This window comes from Schistocerca cancellata, chromosome 1 (genome assembly GCF_023864275.1).
Source record: "Schistocerca cancellata isolate TAMUIC-IGC-003103 chromosome 1, iqSchCanc2.1, whole genome shotgun sequence".
Classification (NCBI taxonomy): Eukaryota; Metazoa; Arthropoda; class Insecta; order Orthoptera; family Acrididae; genus Schistocerca; species Schistocerca cancellata.
The window spans coordinates 8376158-8402081 of record NC_064626.1 but is presented as its reverse complement, the minus strand read 5'-3'; the positions used below and the strand labels follow the sequence as shown (position 1 = coordinate 8402081).

The 25924-nt window shown below is 48.0% G+C and overlaps 1 protein-coding gene across 5 annotated transcripts in view; it reads left to right on the top strand.

Annotated features, from left to right (window-relative positions):
• The window catches only part of LOC126163955 (NAD(+) hydrolase sarm1), a 1073782-nt gene that overhangs the window by 993667 nt on the left and 54191 nt on the right, over positions 1-25924 (top strand). For 4 of the 5 annotated variants that reach the window (XM_049920199.1, XM_049920201.1, XM_049920202.1 and 1 more), the window contains one exon: positions 21333-21434. The exons of the other annotated variant lie outside the window; for it this stretch is intronic. In XM_049920199.1, coding sequence (XP_049776156.1) covers positions 21333-21434 — 102 coding nt within the window. The remainder of the gene's footprint in view (positions 1-21332; positions 21435-25924) is intronic. 5 annotated transcript variants of the gene reach the window in all.

Below are 25924 nucleotides of genomic sequence, written 5' to 3'. Positions count from 1 at the left end.
TATAAATAGGCAGCCGTCAGTCAGCGAGTGAGCCGGCCGGCCAGCCAGCCAGCCAGGCAGTGCCCGCGCAGCGCCACGTCCGGCCGGCCCAAATGGTAAGCCGCTCTTCACTCCACCCTAGCGCACTGTGCAGGCCGGCAGGTATCGGTCTGTCGTCGATACGTCAACCCGTCGGCTCGCAGGCCGTCCATTCGAACGTCAGCGTCGAGCGTGCCGAGTTTCTGACGTCACAGCGTGGAAAAACCGTGTGGGATGACCTTTCCGAACGCATAGAGCAATATCGAGCGTGAAAAATATTCTGGACGTGCCTTTCAACGTAGAGCGACGACACGTAAGAACGCCACCTACGTCACGAGCACATCTCTCTACAGTACAGAGTATGCCATATTGGCTTCCAGTTGGTGGGTTTTATTTTATATCTTACGTCCTATGAATATATGCCGTTTCAAAGCGCCAGAAAATTCTTCCCTCGAAAACCCATCGTTTATTGATAGGATTTCTTGTGCTAAAATTAGGACGAACGTGGTTAAATAATTTTCCAGCTGGGCGTCGTGTGTAATGAAAGTATGCTGCCTCGAGGGAAAGCCACGTTCAAGATCTCAAAAACGCATTCTTCTTACTACGATTTCTTATAATTAAATGTCACTTAGTAGAATCTCTGCGATTAAACCTTCAGAAGATGGTAACATACGAGACAAGGCAGAGACGCAGCGTTACAAAGTGATGTGTCATCTGTTCCGGGTTCGCCCTTGCCATTTAGAAATTCCTTCTCACTCGCCTTCACGTTTGCTACAAGGTTCTGAGACATAGTTATTAATTTAAAACTGTGTGTGTGTGTGTGTGTGTGTGTGTGTGTGTGTGTGTTCAATTGGCTTTATGTACTCGAGAGTTTGTACTAGTTGGAGTAGGATTTTTTCTAGGATTTTTTCTACTTTCTTGTTTGGTCTTGTATTTCACATGTTATCAAAATTATGTTACCGAATAGAAACAGTTATCAGAAAAGAATAAAGCAAGCGTTACACTAAAAAATGAGAATGATGAAACACTTTTCTTCTTTTCTAGAGCACCACTGTAAATTTGAATTTCGCTATATGTAATAGCGTGTTTGTAAGCTGATACCCTTATTAACTGTATATAGAACTTTCCTTTTTGCCTCATAACATGTTCATGGGCATTCAAATTTTTGTATGTTCACAGTGCAGACAGAACAACATGTCTAGCTTATGGACAAGGTAGTGAACATGCGTTTTAATATAGCCGATGTAGCTGTCTTATGCCCCCGCATTTCGTAGACAGACTCTGTGACTTGCCCGCAGGATGAAGCCGGCAGGGACTTGGTCCTTTTACTGTCCCCCAAGTCAGATGAAACAGTTGCTGAATAAATACTTCTTTTGTAAATAAAAATTCCTTTTCCTGCTGCTAGTTACTTTATTTATCCCGCAAGCGTTTCGCCTTCTCCTGTTCTAAGACATCATCAGTGGGATGCTTTGATGGTCGGCGTTTCCTGACATCTGGTCTCGAGGTCGCACTACCACTTTTATCACTGCCATACAATCACATCTTTGTGTTCTCGCCTTCCCCACACTGTTCACCATGTTTCTCACTTTTGTTTGTGGTGGACTATTGTTCTTTTGTTACTCGATACAACTATTTCGTGGTATACTGTTTTTCACAACGTAAATATTGCGACTCCATCTATATGATGGATGACCACACAAACAGACTTGTTAGTTCCTGAATAGTTCAAAGAAAACTTGAGTGTCATTTCAAATAGGTACCCCACACGTATTTTTATAGTTGATGGTGACTTCAAAATCCACTGGATATGTTGGCGGAAATACGTGTTTAAAGTCGGTAGTAGACATAAAACGTCGTCAGAAATCGTACTGAATGCGTTGAGCAGCTAGTTCACGAGTTCACTAGAAGTGTAAACGGCTATGAAAACATACTTGACGTCTTAGGAACAAATAATCCTGACCTAATAGGGAATATCGTGAGAGGGATTAGTGGCCACAATATTGTTGTAGCTAGATTGAATACCGTAACATCCAAACCCATCAAAAATGAACACAAAATACATCTATTTAAAAAAGGAGATAAAAATTCCGTTGAAACCTTCCTTAGAAGCAGTCTCCACTCCCTCCAGTCTGACTACGTAAGCACAGACCAGACGTGGTTTAAATTCAGAGAAGTATTGTTGACGGCTATTGAGAGATATATACCAAATAAATTAATAAAGACGGTACTGGATCCCCTATGGTACACAAAACAGGTCAGAACACTGTTGCAGAAGTAACGAAAAACGTATGCCAAATTTAAAATAACGCAAAATCTCCTAGATTGGCCAAGTGTTACACAAGTTCAAATTTTAGCGCGAACTTCAATGCGGGAGGCTTCTAATAAATTCCACAAAGAAACCCTGTTTCTAAATCGGACATAAAACCCAAAGAGATTCCAATCGTATGCAAAGTACACCAGTGGCAAGGCGCAGTCAACACCTTCACTCCGTGAGAACGAAGATTATGTTCTTGATGAGAGTGCCCCTAAAGCAGAGCTACTAAACAGGTTTTTCCGAGATTCCTTCACAAGAAGACGAAGTAAATACTCCAGAATTCTAAACAAATATAATTATCCACATGAGTTCAAAATGGCTCTGAGCACTATGAGACTTAACATTTATGGTCATCAGTCCCCTAGAACTTAGAACTACTTAAACCTAACTAACCTAAGGACATCACACAACACCCAGTCATCACGAGGCAGAGAAAATTCCTGACCCCGCCGGGAATCGAACCCGGGAACCCGGGCGCGGGAAGCGAGAACGCTACCGCACGAACACGAGCTGCGGACTGTCCACATGAGTAACATGTGGGTAACATAACTAAAAGTAGATTTCCTTGGTGTAGCCAAACAGCTTAAAACACTTACGAAGGGGAAGGCTTCCAGTCTAGACTGTGTACCACTCGGGTTCCTTTCAGAGTATGGTGATACAATAGCTCCATACTTAGCAATCATATAATACCGCTTTCTCGCAGAAAGATCTGTACCCAAAGACTGGAATATTGCACAAGTCACAGCAATACCGAATAAAGAAAATAGGAATAATCCGCTAAATTAGAGACCCATATCACTAACTTCGCTTTGCAGTAGGGTTTTGGAACGTATACTATGTGGTCACCCTCAAAAACATACTTTTTCACATTAGATGTATTGTCCTGCCACCTACTGCCAGGTGCTCCATATCAGTAGTCATTAGACCGTGTGAGAGCAGAATAGGGCGCTCCACGGAACTCACGGACTTCGAACGTGGACAGGTGTCACTTGTGTCATGCGTCTGCACGCGAGATTTCCACACTCCTAAACATCCATAGGTACACTGTTTCCGATGTGATAGTAAAGTGGAAACGTGAAAGGACACGTACAGCACGAAAGCGTATAGGCCGACCTCGTCTGTTGACTGACAGAGATCGCCGACAGTTGAAGAGGGTCGTAATGTGTAATAGGCAGACATCTATCCAGACCATCACACAGGAATTTCAAACTGCTCGAGGATCCACTGCAAGTACTATGACAGTTACGCAGGAGGGGAGGAAACTTGGATGTCATGGTCGAGCAGCTGCTTATAAGCCACACATCACTCCGGTATATGCCAAACGACGCCTCGCTTGGTGTAAGGAGCGTAAACACTGGACGATTGAACTGTGGGAAAACGTTGTCTTAGAGTGACGAATCACGGTACACAATGTGGCGATCCGATGGCAGGGTGTGGGTATGCCGAATGCACGGTGGACGTCATCCAGATACATAATATAGCTCGAATCAAGGGATGCATTTAACTTGTCACCCATTCGTAGGTTATCCGCTTTCCCATGCCTATGGACACATTGGCAAAGTTCCCCACGAATCTCTCGTTCACAGAAAAGAAGCATGTCACCATCGGTCAATAATTCGATGTTGCACTTCGTTTTCTTGAACATTGCGTCCCACGACAACCCAGGTGCCGTGTAATAAAAGGTAGGATCCAGGGAATATGCATAGACTCCGGAATTTCTCGGAAACGTCCGCAAGCAAGTGCACGGCTGTGTCCGTGTGAAGCCGTGCGTACTCTCTTAAGGTGGAGATGCTGACTTCCCGCCAGACATTCACGGCATGCTCATAATCTGAATCCATTATGGCATCGCCTGTAAGGTTGCTGGAGAACGCAGTTATGTCGGGTAGCCTGGTTTCTTTGAGTTTTCCCGTACTGTCCACACACTCGTATGGGGAAACCCCCTTCCTAGTGACACGATGAAACTGTTCCTCGTCGGGAAATGCAGCTCGAGTAATATACCTATCCCCCCGAACTAGAGTTTCAACAAGTTTCTGGAGTGGTGCCTGCATAAAACGTAGCGTATCAAGGAAGCGGTGCGTAATTCTTGGCGTCATTCGTTTGGAGAATGAAATGTATTTCTTAACTCTCTCAGGTAGAATCCTGACCTGATTTTTCTCCCATCCGAAATCGACCAAGTGCTCAACTAGGAAAGCGAGCGTCATAGCCGCTTGCATTATGGAAGAAAACGTAGCTGGTAGCTGGTAGTTCAAATTGCACGTGTTGTGAGCTGCTTCCCCGTAAGATGACAGAGGTCCCTACGAGGAGTTCCCGCTTTTTTGTGTAACGGCAGCCCACAAATATGACAGTCAACCGCGTTACTGTACAAATCTTCATTCTCCTTCGATTTGGTCATGGGAACGTTGTCGCTGTAAAGCTTCACAGTAATTTCTCTTGCAAAGACAGGATTCGCCATGCAAAACAAGCCTGATCGTTTCTATTTCCGACATTAATGGCGCTATATGCCGCCCCCGCAACCATCGCTCTAGACACTCGTGCCACAGCCAGCTGGTATGTGGCTGGTGGCGACTCTGTAACTTATGAATAACGAAAAAAAAAGTTAAGTACAATGCTGAAGGTTTTATTTTTTTTACGTGTATATGCTGTAAAGAAGTAACAACAATATTTCAGAAAAATAATTATTACATGCCGTAACGACGATGGTTGCGTTATAATCACCTTTTCCACTCTAAGGATTGAGCAGTCCAGTCGGATCTTCCAGCAGCTCTCCTACTCAGCCCAGAATTTCACCATCCTCCCTCGAAAAGGCAAGATGGCGCTGCCTTTCAGCGTCCTCTGCAGCTGCCACCATCTCATGTACCCACTCCGGTAGTTCGCCCTCGCCTTAGGACAATTTGTCGTGCTCACTGACGCTACCTACAACAATAAGATATGGAACGTAATTATTTCTTTATGTGAAACACACTGAATTCGGAAATCGTGCTCTGCTACTTACAAGACTGAATCGATCGTTCCTGGCTCTCGGCCTCGACACATACCCCTCTGTCTCCCTCCTCATCCGTAGAAACATCTAGAAAAGCAAAGAATATGTCTCAGACAACTGAATGCATCATGTTACGAAAAATAAATGTAAATACATTCCGCAGCCCTCACCATTGTAATCACAACACATTACGGGAACAAAAAAAAAATGTGATCTGAGGCTTGCCGAGCGAATGTGCTGTATCCAAGGTTCTCGGGTGTCCAGCCGGATCCGATCGTCCAAGTTCCACGATATTTCGGCGAATAACCGTTCCGCCTTCATCAGGTGGTGCTGAAACTTGGATTAAAAAAAAAGAAAAATCTGTAACAGCCACATGTTAAAAATAAGAAATAAATACACTTACGTTCTCGCTGCGCCGATTCGGTTAATATTGCTAGAGGCTGTTGCAGAAATAGTCTCTCAGTCTCCAGCTGCCGATCTAGACCAGCCAGCATCTCGGGGATGAGGCTATGAGACAACGAAGAAATAGAAGAGCTGTAATACCAGCTGCAGTATAAAAATTCGTCACACACTAAAATTACAGCAACGAGCCTTTCAAAAGCTCAGCAGTATGGAGGTTTACCTCTACCAACTGCGACTTAAACAAGTGCTGTGATAGGTACTAAAATTACGGGGCATACATTGGTACATGGAATGATTAGAACAATTGACTTGCACGGTAGACTGTCCTGGCGACGGCTTCTACTGCTACCCCTGCTGATGTCGCTGGCTGAACGTTTCGTCTTGTAATGTAAACGAGTATCGGACAAGCGACCAAAGGAAGACTAGGAATGCCGATAAGCACTTAACCGAGCACACGGGAGAACTGACCGTGGCAGCACTTTGGATGGTGGGGCCCCTCCACGCCCACACCAACGTCGTGACCGAACCAAAAGTTCTACTCTCACCTCCGCAAACATGTTGGTTTCTGAATCAGGCGTCACAGGATGCGGGCTGTGATGTTGTCCATGCGTCTGGGTAAGATTACTCATTAACATGGTCCACCAGGAGATAGAAGTGGTCGAAAACGATTGAAGGGTAGCGGTTGTAAAGGCAGAGGAAAAAAAGTGCCAAGACAAGAGCCAAGGGAAAAAAACCTCTGCGATAGTAGGGCGGGTAGTGAGGGCAGTAGCGGCTTGCTATCTGCGACAGTGCATGCAAGGTGTGGTTGTGTTAGTTCGAGGTATCGTGCATCGTTAGCTTTGGCGTTGTTGGAGCTTGTTGCGGCGCTTGCTGCAGTTGCTGCGTCCCTTTGTCGTTGTTGGAGCTTGTTGCGGCGCTTGCTGCAGTTGCTGCGTCCCTTTGGCGTTGTTGGAGCTTGTTGCGGTGCTTGCTGCAGTTGCTGCGTCCCTTTGTCGTTGTTGGAGCTTGTTGCGGCGCTTGCTGCAGCTGCTGCGTCCCTTTGTCGTTGTTGGAGCTTGTTGCGGCGCTTGCTGCAGTTGCTGCGTTCCTTTGGCGTTGTTGGAGCTTGTTGCGGCGCTTGCTGCAGTTGCTGCGTCCCTTTGTCGTTGTTGGAGCTTGTTGCGGCGCTTGCTGCAGTTGCTGCGTCCCTTTGTCGTTGTTGGAGCTTGTTGCGGCGCTTGCTGCAGTTGCTGCGTCCCTGCAACACTTCAAGATCATTGTAGATTAGTGGGCGATCTGTCATAGATCGGCTCATAGACGGTGCAGGGAGGGGGGTTTGCGTGCTGTGTACAGTACGGTTTAGTAACAACTGTGTTGCAGGGGCTCGCCAGTACTGTCGTGTTAGCGTTCTATGGACCATAGATGTTTAGTTCCTAGCCAGTAATGTCTTTGGTCTGTTATGCTTCCATCTATAGTTGTGGTCGTAGTAACCCAGAGAAAGGATAAACGGGTTGCGCGAGTGTCTCGTGTTATTGTACAGTCGTGTGGAGAGTTTTTGGAATACCTGCAAGATAGTATCTAGCCGGTATTCCCGGTGGAGGTCCGCGATGCGTGTGTAGCGCGGAGCGTTGCTTATGATTTTGAGTACTTTGTTCTGTATGAGCTGCAGACGGCGCAGGCGAGTTGGCGCAGCGTATCCCCAGACAGGGGCTGCGTACGTCATCAGGGGTCTAATAAGTGTCATGTACATGGACCTAGACACCCTCCTGTTCAGTGTGCTACGCCTGTTAAGCATAGGGTAGAGTTGTTTGAGCCTTCCTAGCGGTGGTATGCATGATGGCCCATTTGACTTCTGCTGTACTAGCTTGTCGGATGTTGTTGCGCGCCGGTTGGGCCAAGATGCGTGTGACCTTCTGGTCCGAAGCAAGTGTGAACGCTGGGTCTGAGGGATCCAGGTTCGGTGTGAATTACGCTGCGAGTGTGAGGGCCATCAGTTCCGCTTTTTCTTCCGCAGAATATGCTGGTCCGTCGGGCCCTTGTAACGTGGAGGTGTACAATTTCTCCCTGGTGAAGTGTCGGGCTAGCTGCCACACGCCAGGTCGCGTGGTGTCCAGCCCTTCGAGTTTCTGGTCCCACTGTTGTGTCTTGAATGTATTTTTTCCCGGATTATACCCTGGAGCCTGTTAATGTGCTGTTTGAAGTGCTGGCGCCTGGTACGCTGCCAATGTCTCCTGAGGCGGTTCCTCATTGAGATTAAGCCCAGGATTTCCTCGGACAGGGCAGCACTGTGTTGTGGCGTGCGGATTGGTATGGTGTCGGCTATTGCGTCCTGGACGGCGCCGGTGAGGGTTTCAACTGCCTCGTCAATTTGGGCTGTCTCGTTAATCGCGTGGGTGGGTGGGATGCGACTGTCAAGCGTTTCCTCGAACTGGGTCCAATTCGCGCGCCTGTAGTCTAACATCCTGCGTTGTTCCACGTGCTGCAGTGTTTCTTCAATGTAGAGTATAACGGGTTGGTGATTTGAGGGCAGATCGTTTTCAACGGCAACGTTGAGTGTCGTTGTTATGCCCTTACGTCTGGCCTGTGTCCCCTCCGGTAGGGAATGTGCGTCGGTTCGGTCGACGCTGGTGTGATGTAGTTTCGTCCTAGTGCATGTTCGTATAGTTTCTTGCCGTTGGAGTTTCGTATTCGTGAGTTCCAGTCCGGGTGTTTTGCGTTAAGATCTCCAGCGGCTATTACGCGCGGTGATATATTGAGTATTGTGCTGATGTCACGTGTTTTAATGTTTTTAGGGCTGTTGTATACTGACACCAGTGTAGTGTAGGCTCCGCTGAACTTGACCCTTACCGCGGTTGCCTCTAGTTTTTCAAGCTCAGGGAGCACTATGTTTGTGTATTCTATGTCTTTGTGTATGATGATGGCTGTTCCGCCGTGGCCGGAGCCGTCCGGTCGGTCGGTACGATAGACGCAGTAGCCGATGAAGTTTAGTCGGTTGCGTGGTTTGAGCTTAGTTTCGCTCAGCAAGGCGATAAGGATACCCTTACGCTCCATGAGCGCGGCAAATTCCGCCCTTTTGTTGTTGATCCCGTCTGCATTCCAGAACAGGATCCGTGTCAGTGTCTGGTTGTTTGCGATAGGGGCGGGGTGTGGCGTGTTATCCATGTATGGGTGTAAACAGTGTGGTGAACGCTGTTTGTATGGCGGCCCAGTACTGCCCAGGTTGAGCAGTCGAGAGCCGTGTGAAGAGTGTGGTGACGGCCGCCATGATCTTGTTAAAGATCTGAGCGGTCGTGTGATGGGGGAATATTGTTTCCAATAAGCCCTCAGATGTTGTGTTGGTGTTGTGTGTGTCGGCCTGTGGCTCGGTTGTGGTGTTGGCGGCCGCTGGTGCGGGTGTTGGCGTTATGTGTGGGCTGGCGCTTGTGTTGTTGTTGTGTGGAACATTTTGAGGTGCCTGTGTGTCAAACGTGGTTGGGGGTGGAGTAGTGTGTGTGTGCTGGTGTTGCTGGCTCGCTGACTGTGTGTGTGTGTGTGTGTGTGTCATTGTTTTGTTGTCGCTGGGTATTTTGTTGTGGTGCACGCGTGTTCCCGCTCCTGTTTCCGCGTGTTCGCCTACGCCTTCTCTGGGTTTTTGGTTCTGGGGTTCCTTGTGTGAGTGTGTTTTCCTGTGTGTCGTGTGTAGGTTCGCAGGCAGTGGCTTCAGGGGGTGGGGTTGTGTTGTTTTTGGGGGCTGGTGTTGGTACCGGTGTGGTTGCAGTGTCGTGTGTTGGCTGGGACGACTGTGTTGTTGTCGCAGCGATTGTGTTAGGTGCGTGTGCTGCGCGCAGAGGTTCCGCGGCCTGCTCCGCTCCTCCAGGGCGTGTGGCCGTGGCGAGCGACACTCCGTTCCTGACAGGGTTCGGTGCGGGCTTCGGACGTGCTATGACGTTGGGTGGCTTCGACTGTTGATTTTTGCGCCTCTGCGCCTCTCTGTATACGTCGCAGCTCCTGTAGTTGGGCGCATGGCCTCGGCCACAGTTGGCGCAACGGCGTATGTTTTCGTGTATTAGGGTACGTGTGTTGGATGCGTGTTTGCCAGCGCATCCGCGGCAACGGGGTGCCAGGCCGCAGCGGAGGACCGAATGACCAACCGCTGGCAGTTGTTGTGGGACCTGTGGCGGTTCGTATATCTCTACCCTTACGTCCATCCGCAGAAGGCTTTTTATCGGCAGAAGGCCGCGGGAGGCGGCCGTGTCGGCCATCTCGACCCGGTAGTGTGGTAGTCGGTGGTGGGAGCGGAGGCCTGTCATCCTGGAAGCACTTTTGCAGTCGAATCCGAGGAAGTTGAGCGCCGCTTGTACTGTGCTGTTTGGGGTACTGGGGTCCACTCCCTTTACCACGTACTGCTGTGTCCGTTCTTCGGCGGTCCTGTACGTATAATGTTCGATCCCCTTTTCTTTGAGGAAGATAGGAAGATCTTTATATTCATTGTTAGTTGATACGTACAGTGAGGCCCTATCCCCAGAGTACTTCGTGTGTAGCGTGCAAAGTGAGTGCCTTTCCGCGAATGTTGTGTTGAGGACGCTGAGGTCCCCGTAGTTCTGTATCACGACTGGGGGAAAACCAGTCTTCTGTTGTGCGGGCGTAGCTGCGGTTGGTACTTGTGTGGTGTTGCTGACCGCAGGTCGCGTCGTGTTTGTTGTTGTGTTGGTGTTCCTAACCGGAAGTGCGGGTTTTTGTGTAGGTAGCAGCGCCTTTCGGCTACCTTGCGAGTGTGGTTGCTCGCTTGTTTGCGGGTGTTTCTCTGCGTCGTGGGCCCTCCACCTGCCAGGGCCCGGTGTAGTGTTGTCCTGTGTCCGCATCTGCAGCTGCTGGTTCCGCCGTTGGAGTCAGCTGCCGCAGTGGGACAGTGGTGCATGAGTCACCAGTTGCAGGTGAACGTAGTGCTATGTGGAGTGTGCTTGTCCGCGTGGGGGACTCACTGGGGCCGCAGAGGTCGGTTATCAATCGACGCCGGCTTAGCAGTTCCTGCGCTTGCGCAGCGATCTGCCGGTCCTTGTCGGCCAACACCTCCTCGACGGCGGCAGGCGGGATGCTGACGTCGACGGGAACAGCCGACTCTGGCGCCTCTTTAGCTGCAGCCTTGCTGCGGTTTAGGGCGGGGGAAACACCGGCCGAATCTGCCATCTTAGTGTTTACAGGAGCTTTATTTGGTGTGGGTAGGCACGACAATTATGTATGCTTTTTCTGAAAAGAAAAGGCTAACAAGTAGGTCCTACAGAAGAGGGGGAATGCCCTACGGCCTAGCGCGCGCCGTCGGTGCAGTGGCGCGGCACCTAAAGGAGGTGCGGGGGAAGAGAAGTGGCCTACAGTACGCGGGGTGGTCCGACGTGAACGGGCCCCTGGCACTGATGAACCCTAACACAGAACGAGATAGTCTCGCTAAGTTTGTAACCGAAGTTACGGGTTACTGTGAGTCAGTGACTCTTACGACGATTGAGCTTCTCCGCGAGCTACGCGGCTTTTCGACGAAAGGGAGCAAGCTCAACCTTCCGCCGATCCACCGAGCGCTACTGGCGCTTCGGAAGGGAACTCTCTGTAGAGCGGAGCGGTCAGCGAGGCCCGAACCCCAGTAGCTGCCGTTGCACCGGCCATCACCGGCTGAGGGCTCCTTCCGCTGCGACGGCAGGAGCGCGTCTTCCGAGCACACCACGACGAGGGTTTATAAAATCTCTAACCCCTCCACCCGCCATTTTTACGCAGGGAGCCAATAGGCGTGCGACATTCTGTCCCACCTGCAGACTAATGCTGAACCAGTTGGTACCGGCCACGGTTTTTCTCCTGGTCTGCACAACGCTCTGCCGCGCGGGATTAGCCGAGCGGTCTGGGGCGCTGCAGTCGTGGACTGTGCAGCTGGTCCCGGCGGAGGTTCGAGTCCTCCTTCGGGCATGGGTGTGTTTGTTCGTCCTTAAGATAATTTAGGTTAAGTAGTGTGTAAGCTTAGGGACTGATGACCGTAGCAGTTAAGTCCCATAAGATTTCACACACATTTGAACTTTTTTTTGCACAACGCTCTGGGGTGAGCTGCGGCTATCGCTTTGCGAGTCCCCCCAGCTACGTCCGTGCCTCGTGTATCAGACTACTGTCGTAGTGTATTTAATAGCCTCGTGGAGCACACTACTGTGACAGTGTGTTCAACAGTATTTTGCAGGATCGTGTTGACAGTTTCGAAGGAGTTTATTTGCACTCATTTATTTTAGCGATGTATTCTTTCACGTGTATTTTACCGCAATGTATTTCTGTTCCACGTGCACCTGCAAGACAGTGCACTGTTTTGTGTGGGAGTGTATTTGAAGCAAATTGCTTAAAGCAACATCTGCAAATGTATTGAGGCATTAAACACTTAATTTATCTGTGCACGTACGAATTCCGGAGTAGTGAAAGGAGACTGAGAGGTTTCACAAGGGTGTTGCAATCCTTTTTTTAAATTCGTGTTCATGTGTGTCTGTATACATCGCAAAATTGAGATAAACTACTGTGCAGCGTACTTTTTTTGAATATATATATATATATATATATATATATATATATATATATATATATATATATATATATATATATATATATATATATATACTGACGTACTCAGTTGGATTTAGTAACTCAAAGACAAGTGTACGTTCCACAAAAGCTCACGAAGCGTCTCAGGGACGATTTCAAAAGTATACCGCGAACTTTTTAGAGTCACTGTTCGAATGTTGCGGTATACGTCGCAAGGTTGTGGCCATCTACAGTACAGCTGTCTCTTTTGGAAGAGAATTTACAGACGTATTCAGTTGCATTTAGTAACTCCTGAAGCATCTCGTGCTCAAAGAGAAGTGTATTTCCCACAAAAGCGCGCGAAATGACTCAGGGACGGTTTCACAAGTGTGCGGCAATCTTTACAGACAGAGTCCGTGTTCAAGTGTGGCGGTGGCGGTATCCTCACAATGAAACGCGTAATTGTTCAAATATTTTCGCGTCATCTACAAAGCTCTCTCTCTCTCTCTCTCTCTCTCTCTCTCTCTCTCTCTTTGTGCAGTGGTACATTTAGTTCCTGTGGTATCTTCAAGTTTTGTGACAATATCCTGCAAAACCAGACGTAATAACTACTGAAGCAGTTCGTGTTCAACGGCAAAGGGTGTCCTTTGTCCTTTCGCCGGGATGGGAAGGAGGAGGGCGGCGGGTATTTCCAACGCGACAGGACGTGCTTAGCGGCTACCACAGTCCAACATAACAGTCGCGACACTGTTGTCTGCTGCGCCAGCAGCGCACCGATCGGTAGGTAAGTCAAACTGATGAGCTCAGTGCGGTCGTGAAAGTGAGAGAGAACGGTAGTTGCTTATTTAGGTTTGTACAACGGTTTTCACAAACCGGAGCGCCTGTAGCGCAATAAATTGCAGCAACAACAACAAGAAGATACCACATCTGCCTCTTTTTAGGTTTCCTAAGGACCCTGGGAGGTATATATATATCATCATGTTACTAAACTGTATTGTAAGGATTCGCTTGTAAACTACAGGCTTGTTAGATTGTTTAGTTTTAGGAGCAGAAAATGGCTAGTGAATATCAGACGAGAAGATCTCATGAAAGAAGACCCTGTTTATAATACTGTTACGTTTTGTCCGCTAAACTTCGAACCAAAGCAGTTCATGAATGCAGACAATAATAAACTCGTGTGGAGTGCAGTACCCTCACTATTTGACATCCCGAATAAGCTACTTCGACTGACGACGAAGAGGAAACTGCCACAGAGGTTCGATAATTCGTTTAAAGCTGTAAAACAGTCCTACGACAAAGAAGCAGCTAGTTCAACTCCGTATGTCAGTGCCAGATCCGTCTGAATCGTCAACACAGACATGCTTTGACGATGAAGTGGTTAGACTAAGTGCAGTTATTGCTGTCTTGCAAAAGCGTTTCAAGTGTCAGAATGTGCAGATCACAAGTCTTCGTGCAAAACTATTACGGGACAAGGAAAATGTCTATCATTTTAAATATAGACAGCAACAGAAACTGTATCAGAAGGATCAAGTGAAGAAGGACAAACAAATTTTGAAGACTATAGGATCCCGATATTTAAAAAAAAGATGCTATTGAAGGAGAAACGTGCTGCGAGATGGAAAGACGAAAATAAAGTGTTTGCTCTAAATTTATTATATTACAGCACTCAGGAAAAGGGTTTTGTGAGAATGTTTTATTATGCTTCCATCAGTGCATACATTACAGAGAGATGTGGAAGGCATACAAATAAAATGTGGGACAAGTGACACCTTTTAAAGCAGAAGGTACAGCATTTCTCCGATAGTGATGAACTAGTGAATATGTTATTGGATGAAACGCATCTGCTGGCCGGTGTGGCCGAGCGGTTCAAGGCGCTTCAGTCTGGAACCGTGCCTCGGGCACGGATCGGTCTGATGTCCTTACGTTAGTTAGGTTTAAATAGTTCTAAATTCTAGGGGACTGATGACCTCAGATGTTAAGTCCCATAGTGCTCAGAGCCATTTGAACCATTTTTTTGAAATGCCTCTAATGACAAATTTAACAAATGACAACAATTCTGACAGTGTTATTGGCTTTGAGGACTCGGGGCTTACACGCACTGCATATTTCTCCCATTATTTTGCAGTTGGTTGGTCTCACATAGAATAATGTAATGTGACAACAGGCGACAATGACTAACACACAGTGGGCCTACGGAATGACAAATGAGTGGTACTTGTCTGTGCTTCTTACGTGTGAATTAGTGTGTTTGCATTAACATGGTAAAGTGCAGTTCTATCCAACGTCACAAGTGTTTCTTCACGAAAGCGTTGTAGCTTGTCACTGGATACATGATTTTTGTCCCTACTTGCACTTATTTTAGAATCATTTTTAGAAACATGTGTTATTACACAAACTCTTGGAGGCAAAAAAGTAATTCACATATTTCGTAAATCACGTAGGAAAGGGATGAATGGCAAACGTTATCCTCTTGACGCATCTGACCTTCTCCTTTGTTGCCGCTTGGAGCGCTTGTGTCGCTCCAGCTGTCAAACGGTAACAACTTTTACAGCAGTGAGTGCCGCGACTGTTATGCTAGACCGTGGCGGCCACTGCGTGACCCCACCATAAGCCGGCGCGCCGCCTGGCCGAGTCCTCGTGCCTGCTGCAAGGGACCACGCGCCACACTGGCTGAACACCTCGCCTCTTGCGCTTCGGAAGACGGATTGACTCGACTTTTATCGAAAGATCTAGATTCACAGCACACGCATTTACTACTATGAGTCGCGAACCCTAACTTAGCCCATACTCATTATTTCATGAAGCGTATTCGTCTTCACCAAATATCAATGCTATCGGGACAGTTCTCAGACACCAATGTATTCCTCCTCCTCCTCCAGCACTTACATCTCATCCATTGAACACAGTACACAGTTACGTCTGTCTTCCCAGCCCAGTAGCTAGACACAAAGCCCAGCAGAGACTGAGTCTTTTTCCCGCCAATTTACTAATCGGGGAGGGGAGGGGAGCAATGCATACAAAATAAAGACTCACATCTGTCCCATCTGCCAGCCCGGCATAGACTGAGTCCTTTTCCCACCAATTTTCAGATGGGGGAGGGGGGGGGGGGAGGGTGTTAAAAAGCATCAGTGACCGCTGTCTTGAATCCGCCATCTTGAATAAATAAGGCAACAATGCAGTGGCGTCCTACCCACTTTGCTCCTCTACTCTGGGAGTGTGCTTGGATAGGCTAGTGGTAAGGCAACCGGTCGCAGTAGGCGGGTCATGGTCTGGCACAAGTTTTCATATGTCCCTTTGGTGATAAATGAATATCTATTACTGTTAAGATGAATTTCAGGACTAAACTTCAATTAATTTGATGAGATTGGAAATTAGCTTGATTTTTGATATTTTGGACATATTAAAGACTATGTTTTCTAATGGATAAAATCGCTGAAAAGCACGTGATATCAGTGCACTAATTTCGTTTTCTGTAGATTCGTCGGCTCCAGTACGGAACTCGACCGTCCTGTGGTTCAAAAATGGTTCAGATGGCTCTGAGCACTATGGGACTTAACATCTGAGGTCATCGGTCCCCTAGAACTTAGAACTACTTAAACCTAGCTAACCTAAGTACAGCACACACATCCATGCCCGAGGCAGGATTCCAACCTGCGACCGGAGCGGCCGGCGCTCGTCCTCTGCCCTGCTGCGCTGACGTGAGACTTTTTTTAATATTTACTACCGCTTTTATGCGGTGCATAGGTATAGTGGAACCTAAACCATTTTTATGGTTCGGGCCTCTCAACTCTCTCGTTGGGGAACATTCGTAGCCAGTGGCGGCTGGTGCTCATTTTCGTTGGCAGGCCCAGAGAAAACTCAATAACCTTTATAGTGGAATTGCTCCGAGCTCTTTGTTATATAACGGTCGTTTATATCGTACTGCTTAAAAACACTAGAGAAAAGGTAGTTATACAGTTATAAATATAGGCCTAATCCAAGGAATGCTGTAGCTGGTGGACTCAATTATTGTTTTTATCTTTTCTGTTGCATGTGTAATGTTTTATTTGGTTTATGTCCGCCTAAACGCTCGATTTCTAGCTTCTGTTCCATACTTAATAAATCAAAGGGCGTTTTCAGCAAAGAATCCACCTGACTCATTGTAAAATCACCGCACAACGGAAGATCGGTGAGAGATGGGGCCGTTTGCTGCCTGCAGTATTTCTCGTCGATGAATGGCAGTACGTGTGGGGGAGCGGGTCGGACGCAGGTCCGTACAGGCGTCATTTCGGTTACGTGTCGACAGTGCGCTTAATTTATACAGCTGTCGCCTACCCAGCCAGCTCGTGTAAACAGCTTTCAAGTAGTTCAAATGGCTGTGAGCACTATGGGGCTTTACCTCTGAGGTCATCAGTCCCGTAGAATTTGGAACTACTGAAACCTAACTAACCTAAGGACATCACACACATCCGTGCCCGAGGCAGTATTCGAACGTGCGACTGTAGCAGTCGTGCGGTTCCAGACTGAAGTGGCTAGAACCACGCGGCGACACCACCCGGCAAACAGCTTTCGCTGGTACAGGGTTATACGATCTCCAAGGTTGGCCACCGGATGTCGAAGCAAATAATATCCTGTGTCGTTTTCAGTATTTGCCGTCTATACAGCTCATTTACATAACATTTCCTAGTAACGCTTCATTTTTATTAACCCTACTGTACAAATTACAAAATGTCTTCTATCTGCGTAGAAAAAAAAGTAGTTTTTGTGGAGGGGTGGAGGGGGCGGGTGGGGAGCTCGCCAGTTGTGGCAGTGGCGCGGGGCCGCCCAGGGAGTGGGGAGCACGGAGCAGGGCAAGCAGGCCGGCCGCCTCCGCTCTGCCGCACTCGTACTGCGGCACAGTAACGTCCGGCTCGGACTGTTCGATACAGCGCTGAAAAATACACCGGATAAAATAAACGCAGATGAAGAAGAAGACACAAAAGGACAAACTCGGTCAGTACGAGAGTAGCTCGGCTACGCCGCAGTGCGGCCGCAGACGCGCAGCCGGCAGCCAGCAGCCAGCAGCCAGCAGCCAGCGCCGCGGCCTTGGCTCGGCTCGGCTCGGCTCGGCTCGGCCGCTCGCCCTAAATTTAGTGCCAACTTATTTCGAGGGCAGCGCGGGTTTGTTTGTGTGGGTGGCGGCAGCGCGAGGGCAGCCGCGCCTCTGACAGCCGTCGTGCGACGCCGCGGTGCGCCGCTACTCCACAGCGCGGGAGTACTACGTGCAGATATGTGTCGTGTCGTCCGAGTCTGAGTTACGAGTATATTTCTCCGAGAAATTAAGATTACTGATAATTTATGCTCACATTCAAACATACTCGTGAGGTTCTTTGCAAGCGACCCACTCGAAATTGTATTTAAATAATGCTGTGCCTTTCACCGAGTCCGCATTAAATATTTTTTCCATTTCTCCATTGGTCGGAAATTAATGAAAAACCACGTTCAGTAGTTGCAGTACTAGTTGTAGAAGCCAACAAGTACAGACATAAGCTCGTATCTGGAAAAGAAAAAAGAATACTCTTATATCCCATTCATTTGCCGTTTATGTGCTACACAGACGTATATCCCTGCAGAGAAAATTAGGTCTTACGCTTCACGGTCGTTCCTTACTGCTTTTGAACGCATTAAACCTATTTTAAAATTCTACATTTCGTCAGCACGGCTGTTTTCCCTTCTCACAGCGATCGGATTTTTGGTTCGCCGTCAGCAAACGTACCGACCGAGTAGGGTTCGTGGACTCTTCTCTTCCGATATAGCAGAGCGATGCTGCGATTCCAAAGTTCACACGCTATCGAACGGCAGCTGCGCGTCCATCTATAACTGCACATTGTGGAATTTTTTAAATATTATTCTATTCGCTGCCTTTTACAGGCACCTGCCACCTAAATGCTGAGACAGAGTCTGAGTTGGCGCTCGTAGTTAACTGATCGTGCCTGCCCATTTTTAAGCAGTACGACGCTGCACGTCGTGTCCTAGTACCGCGTACAGTGCTTCCGCTGATGTCGCGCCACACGCCCGAGACAGTCTCAGCAGTACACTTTTCTGCCCTCACCCGACAGCTGCACAGTTCGCAGCCAGACTGGGAGGCAATGCCCGCGCACTCGCAGCAAAGCTCAGTACTGACTCCCAGAACGCACACCGCTGTGTTCCTATCACTGTGGTTGGCAGTCTCCAATTGCCTAAATTTACGCGTCCTAATTTGTGTAGTATTTCTTATACTTTGTCTGCGTCAGTCGTATATGTTCGTTGAAGCTATGTCTTTTGTCTAGGTCTTCCCCTAAATATCTCGTTGCTACTGTGCGTTTAATTTTCGTGACTCCGAGTCTAATGCGGCAATTTGTTTTCAATTATCCCTCCGTTACAATGTGTGTAGTTTTGTTGTTTGCGGCTATTGGCTCGTTCGTGTTGCACCATTCTGTAATTGTGTGAGGTATTCGACTTGTTTTCTCTTCTAGCTGATCTCTGTTGTCAGCTGATATGACAACTGATACGTCCTCCGCTTAGGAAACTAGGCTAGTGCATCCGCTGTCCCGTCTCCTTCCTGTAGGTGAAGGAGGGGTCCCACTGAGATATGCCAGGAAGTGGGGATACGTGGCGTCCCGCGGGCAGCTTAAGCGCAGAAAGCGACCGCGCCGGCTCGTGCACGCGACACGGCGGCAACGCGCAGCGCGAAACCGAAACAAAGAAACTAGTCGCGAACAAGTTCCTGCCACATCGAATCGTACATCTCACTCTCACACACTGAGGTGGCGATATGCAGACGGCAGTGCGTTAGCGCGGGTTCGTCATTTGCATTCAGGTGATTCGTGTGAAAAGGGTGTTCGACGTGACTGTGGCAGCACGACGGGAATTAACAGCACTTGGACGCGGAACGTTAGTTGGAAGTAGACGCACGAGACATTCCATTTCGGAAATCGTTAGGGAATTCAATATTCCGTGGTCCACATTGTAAAAAGTGTGGCGAGAACACCAAACTCCAGGCCTTACCTCTCACCGTGGAAAATGCAGTAGCAGCCGGCCTTCACTTAGTTTGCGAGAGTAGCGGCGGTTGCTTAGAGTTGCCACCGCTAACGGACAAGCGACACTGCGTGAAGTAACCGCACGACGTATCCGTTAAGACAGAGCGGTAGAATCTGGCATTGGAATTGGTGTGGCAGCAGACGACTGACGGTAATGGTTTTGGTAACAGCACGACGTCGCGTACAGTCCGTCTCCTGCGCTCGCGACCTTATCGGTCGGATGGTAGGCCACTGGAAAACTGGAGCCTCCTCACATGAGTTCTGGTTTCAGTTGTCAGGAGCTGACAGTAGGATTCGAGTGTGGCGCAGATCCCCCGAAGCCACGGACTCAAATTGTTAACAAGCCACTGTGAAAGCTGCTGGTGGGTCCACACCTGTGTCTACACGGAATGGACTGCGTCCTTTGGTCCAGCTGAACCGATCATTGACAGGAAATGGTTATGTTCGACTACTCGGAGACCGTTTGGAGCCATTTGAGACCTTCACGTAGCCAAACAACGATGGAATTTCCGTGGATGACAATACGGCATGCCACCGGGCCGCAATTGTTCACGATTGTTTAGAAGGACATCCCGGACAATTCGAGCGAATGGTTTGGCCACCCACACGTTCCGAAACGAACCACATCGAACATTTATGGGACATAATCGATAGGTCGGTTCGTGCACAAAATCCTGTACCGGCACACTTTGGCAATTACGGACGGCTGTAGAGACAGCACGGCCCAGTATTTGTGCCGGGGACTCACGACGACTTGCCGAGCCGGTGGCACGCCGAGCAGCTGCACTGCGCGGGACAGAAGGAGGTCCGACACGCACGGCGTCGGGAGGCGGACCGCGGCTGCCGTCAGTGCGTGCGTACCGCGCGCGCTAGCGTCGTAATTGGCTCTGATATCCCGATTCTTTTCCACTCGAGCAATGGTATTAATGACAAAGCAGAGAAACAACAGTAGGGTTGTCTAACCGGAGATTCCTGACGAAGCTGAACACTCGTCGTAAACAGAAAGAGAGACATTGAAGAAATGGAAAAAGACGGAATGAAAAGTAATCGCGAAAATTTTAGATGCAAAACAGACTGAAGGAGGAACATAAGGATAAAAAGGAAATAACTAAACTGAGACGTAAGGCTAAAATTGTTTGTCGATATTAAAAATCTGAAACGAGCAGCTTAACTAGACAAATTGTAGACTTATCGGAAACTAGCAGTACAATTGAAAGTGACTGAGGGAGAAATGAACGAGCACGTATAAGACGACCGGAGATACGAGACGGAAAATGTTTTACGCTTAAAAGTGACAACTGATTAGTCGGCCGGGCACAACAGAAGCACTCGTTTCAAGTATAGGACGGGAGCGAGAGCGTCAAGTGTAGAGAAACCGAAACTAGTCTGTGTACAAAGGAAACAAAAAAGGCTGAAAGGGAACTCTGAAATAACCTTTCTCCCAGATCCCGCAGCCCAGTAGGAGTAGCGGACTGGCGAGCAGGTGGCGGCCTCGTGCTTCCCCGAGTGGGTCTCCCGCGTGGCCAGCCGTGTTCTCCTGCGCGGAAGCGGAGAGGTGTAGGTGTGCTGTGCGTTTCCGTGCGGCTCGGTGCCGACGGCGGCTCGCGAGGAACGCCTCCGAAGCCGGAGACAGTGCCGGGAAGAGCCGGAGAGCGCCCGACTCACGGCTCCAGCTGCAGCCGGCCACACCAGTATGTTCGTGTCCGTGCATAACCGGAACGTTAAAAAATTCTCACTGAAACTAATAATGAAACCTATTTTCGTACCGTCCGCGGTCGCTAAACAAATGAACAACATATGCGTATTTGAAGATGAAAATAGAGGCCTGTCCTCGATGACTGCTTTCCGAGTCTCTAAAATGGTGTGGGTGCGGTGGAGAGTGCCGTAACGCGCTCGCCACGTGCGCCTAGCAGCCCTCGCTCTTTCTCTCCTCCGAGGTCAGTGAATCGGACACGTGCCGAGGGGCGGCGCGGCGCGGCGCGGCGCGGCGGTGACGCAGCAGGGCGCAGAGCTGCGGTCAGCGATTCGCGGCGGAAGGTGGCCGACTGTGCTGACCGTGTCACCTTTCGTGTGCGTGTTGCAGGAGCAGCGGCTGCTGAAGGCGGGCGACGTCGCGCACCAGGAGGGCCAGGGCGTCGCCGCCTCCAGCATGAAGGTGCACGCCAACGTGTACGCGGCCGAGCAGGTCAGTGGCCCGCCCACTCCGCTCACTTCGATCTCTGCCCGGGCCACGGCTCTTAGCGGTATACCGCGCAGCTGCTGGCGTGCTACAGCAGTTTCCGACTCGGTTTTTACTTGCAGTTTCGTTGAGAGAAACTGCTACCAACTCCTAAATGGTCGTACGTGGGACCCAATAGTACATTAAAAATAGTGCATACAAATGTACAGTACTTCTCCATATAAGATAGAAATTATTTCATCGTTCTCACTTTTTACTAGAACCCAATAGTCATTCTTACTTAAACACTGTTCCTATTCAGAAGCAGAATCTTGCTAATACGTAAAATACAAAACCTAAAAGAAGCAAGTCCGAAATATCTTATGCATGTAGTTCGTGCAGTCTTGTAGATTAAGCCAATCGGACAAACTTACTCCTCCGAAAGAGCGCACTTTCATCCACGTAACTTGCAATATGATGGAATACTAGCTGAAAATTCGATAGTAGGAAAAGGAAGAGAAGAAAAAACAGTAGATGAATATGGACAGGAGGAAAGGAACGAAAGAGGAAGCCATCTAGTAGAATTTTGCTTAAAACGTAATTTAATCATCGCTAAGACTTGGTTCACGAATCATAAAAGAAGGTTGCATATGTGGAACAGACCTGGAGACACTGCAGGGTTTCAGACTGATTATATAACGGTTCTAGATTTAGAAACCAAATTTTAAACTGAAAGGCATTTCCAGGGGTAGATGTGGACTCTGCCACAATTTATTGGTTATGAGCTGTAGATTAAAACCGAAGAAATTGAAAAAAAAGGAGCAAAGATCATTTGAAAGAACCAGAGCTTGTTGACAGCTTCAGAGGGAGAATTAGGCAACGGTTCACTAGAACAGGGAAAAACAATACAGTAGAAGACGAATGGACAGCTTTAAGACATGCAATAGTGAAGACAGCAGAGGATCAAGTAAGTAAGAAGACAAGTCCTAGTAGAAATCGTTGGATAACACAAGAGATATCGAATTTAATTGATGAAAGGAGAAACTTAAAATATTTAGAAAATGAAGCAGAAGAAAGGGAATACAAAAGTTTAAAAAATGAGACTGAGAGGAAGTACAAAATTTCTAAATAGGGAACCCTAGAGGACAAATGTAAGGATGTAGAAGAACATTTCACTACAGCAAACATAGATACCACCAGTAGAGAGACAAAGACAACATAGCACTACCCTCCACCATTGCCATATTTATTCAAGATGGCGGATCCAAGATGGCAGCCATAGTAGTGGCAACATCACAGTGATATGGTGGCAGGAAGTTCAAATTTTGGCGGAAAGGTAGCTCAATTGGGCTACCTCCACTAGTGTAACTCTACACTCCCTTCCTCCCCCCCCCCCCCCCGCCCGCCTTCCCCTCTCCATCCTTCCCCTCTCCCATCCGGAAATTGACAGGAAAAGAGTCTGTGCTGAGCTGCTGGATGGACATAAGTCTTTATTTTCTATGCATTGTTTATTTAAACAATTTGAGTTGTTCCATTAAACATGTTCACCATGAGGTCCGGAGTCCAATTGATCTATTTCACAACACCATCACCAAGGGCGCGAAATAAATATCTCTGTAAGTCTGCACAGCACGCGCACTGCTTTTCAAGTTTCAGCTGCTCATCAGTCCCATCGGGTTAGGGAAGGATGGGGAAGGAAGTCAGCCGTGCCCTTTCAAATGCACCATCCCGGCATTTGCCTGAAGCGGTTTAGGGAAATCGCAGAACATTGAAATTACGATGGCCTGACGCGGTTTGAATGTCTTCCTCCCGAATGCGAGCCCAGTGTGGTTCAAATGGCTCTGAGCCCTATGGGACTTAACTTCTGAGGTCATCAGTCCCCCAGAACTTAGAACTACTTAAACCTAACTAACCTAAGGACATCACACACATCCATTCCCGAGGCAGGATTCGAACCTGCGACCGTAGCGGTCGCGCGGATCCAGACTGTAACGCCTAGAACCGCTCGGTCACTCCGACCGGCAATAGCTGGAATGTTCGGTGAATTTCGATGCCCTACAGTTGCTGGTCTGGAGATGCGGCTGGAGTGGCGGTCGGAGCAGCATTGCGCTGTCCGAACCAGAGAAGGGTGATCTACACTCGAACAAAGAAGACATCACACTATTCTCAGACGTCACATTGCTTTCGTAGATACCTTGCCCCTGTCTTGTTCAGACCAGTCTGTAGAGGCTCCTATGCCCTGCACAAAGGATGTCTTGTAACTCTGATGTCATGGAACTTCCTCTGAATGGAGAATTCCGATTGGCTCTTACTGAATTTACTCCCCAAACTGCTGCTGCTGCCTGTGTGGGATCACTGCTCGCCACTTTCTGCGAATGGACAAATTATGAGATTTTCAGCAACAAAACTGTTTTGTACAGATAAAAAAAAAAAACATACAGCAGTCATATTGCACTGACAGTTAAACCCTGCAAAAGAGGTACACAGATCATGAAATACGGAAACTATTGCCAAAGACATTTCTAGACAACCAGCAAACCTCTTTTTACCATCTAGAGCAGGGCCGGCCAGAAACTCTGCACGCGTGCGGTGCTCCTGCACATGTGCAACTTCCGGGTCACAGCGTGCACGCCGCAGCCGTCAGCGTTCATGTAGTGCATGTATCTACCCACAGATGTCGCTTTATCCACCTGCTGGGATACTCTGTACCGGCGCATTCTAGTGCTCTTTCCACAGCTTGCAAGCCGACCGTGGGAAGGTATTTTGCGTATGAAACATTTAAAATACTGTCACAGTCTACTCATTGAGACGTCCACTTTTATGTTAACAGTTTAACCCAGTAAGACAAGTAATACAGTTAACAACCGTGTGTTTTTATTAAGGCAGCTTGACTAACGGCACGTAAATACGAGTAATGTTTTTGATCTAGTATTTAGCAAAGAGAGCACTTAGCGACTTCCAACGAACCTTATTCCTGATTTCAAATAACATTAAAGTAATGCAAGGTTTCCTGTAACTAATTCTCGGTGCCCTCAGTTACACCCACATAATTTCTGTCTCACTGACCTCTGAACAGAATGATAACCGCAGACCTCTAGATGATCACCTGTTATTTCAATACCACTATTGCTACATCTTTCATCAGCTCCGTCTGAAATCTGCATAATAACCGACAATTAGATGAATGTTACATTTTATCGACTTCAGCTGAACGTAGCCCTTCACATATTAAAAAAAAACCCTAAATGTAAGTATAGATTGGAACAATCGGTTTAATGATCAACTTTCCTGATAATAATGTAACTTGGAGCAGAATGAGGCTCTAATGCACAGTTAGTAAACAATAATTTTTAATTATGAAAGGAATAAATCCAAACACGTTTATCACTGGTCATGAGAAAGGATAATCGAGTTGATGTGTCTCATCCATTTTCTTAAGGACATTTAATTTTGCTTGCCGTTCTTCACTCTTGAGTACACTACACTCCTCTTTCTGATATGTATTGTAGTGTCTTTCAATTGAAAACTTACGCTGGCCGCCTATTATTCGGCGGCATAGCAAACACTGTGAGTTTTCACCGACGGCTACAAAAAAGAACTGCAGTTCCCAGTCATTTTTAAACGACTGAGAACATAGATCTCCCGTCCTTTGCTTTTTCACAGTACTTGCCATTTCTCAGTACTTCTCTGTTAAGGTTACGGTTACCAGGGGTAAACGAGACTTGGTATGTTGCGCTCTTGCTTGTACCACAGGGAAGTGGAGCCGCTACCGATCATTTAGGACACATGTCTAATAACAGATGTCTCTGTCGCACACGTGCGCACATGTGTAGCACTTCCGCACGTCTGCACACTGTGCAGCGTTTGGCCGGCCCTGATCTAGATGCACGAAACACGCAATATAATCGATGTTCTTTCAAGACGGGAAATGTGTAGAAGCAATCAACCGGACAATTTACATGGGAGGGAATAATTGTCCAGCGCAAACACACGCCCATATTGATTTTTCTCAAACGTCCACGGATAACACACTGAGTATTAGTTCGGTATTCAGCCGCCTATAGGGCGATGCGGGTTAGGTTAGCTGCATTCTCGTACCCCTGCCCGTCCAGTTAAGACGACTCCCGCTGTAAGCCGGAGATATCGATCGTTCCGGCCACTGGCTACGGCCGCCATAGCCCCGCACCCCACTCATAATCGTTCTACGAAACCAGCCACTTATTTATCACTGTACTTATAATTAAATATTGCGATTGCAGCCTCAATCTGACGACATTCGACAATGAGCGAAGTATCGGCGGAAATATCTCCTCCTGACAGCATGGCTCTGTATATCCTCCTTGTGACTCACATAATTTTCCACGTAGAAAAATCTTTCACCTCCTTATGGGCATCGCAATCTTCCACGTCAAATCCGTACCTCCCCTTACGATAGGACAGTCAGTTTCTTTGCACATGTTGGAACACTGACCACAGTACACATACTTCATAAACCCGCGGATCATAGCGAATCTATG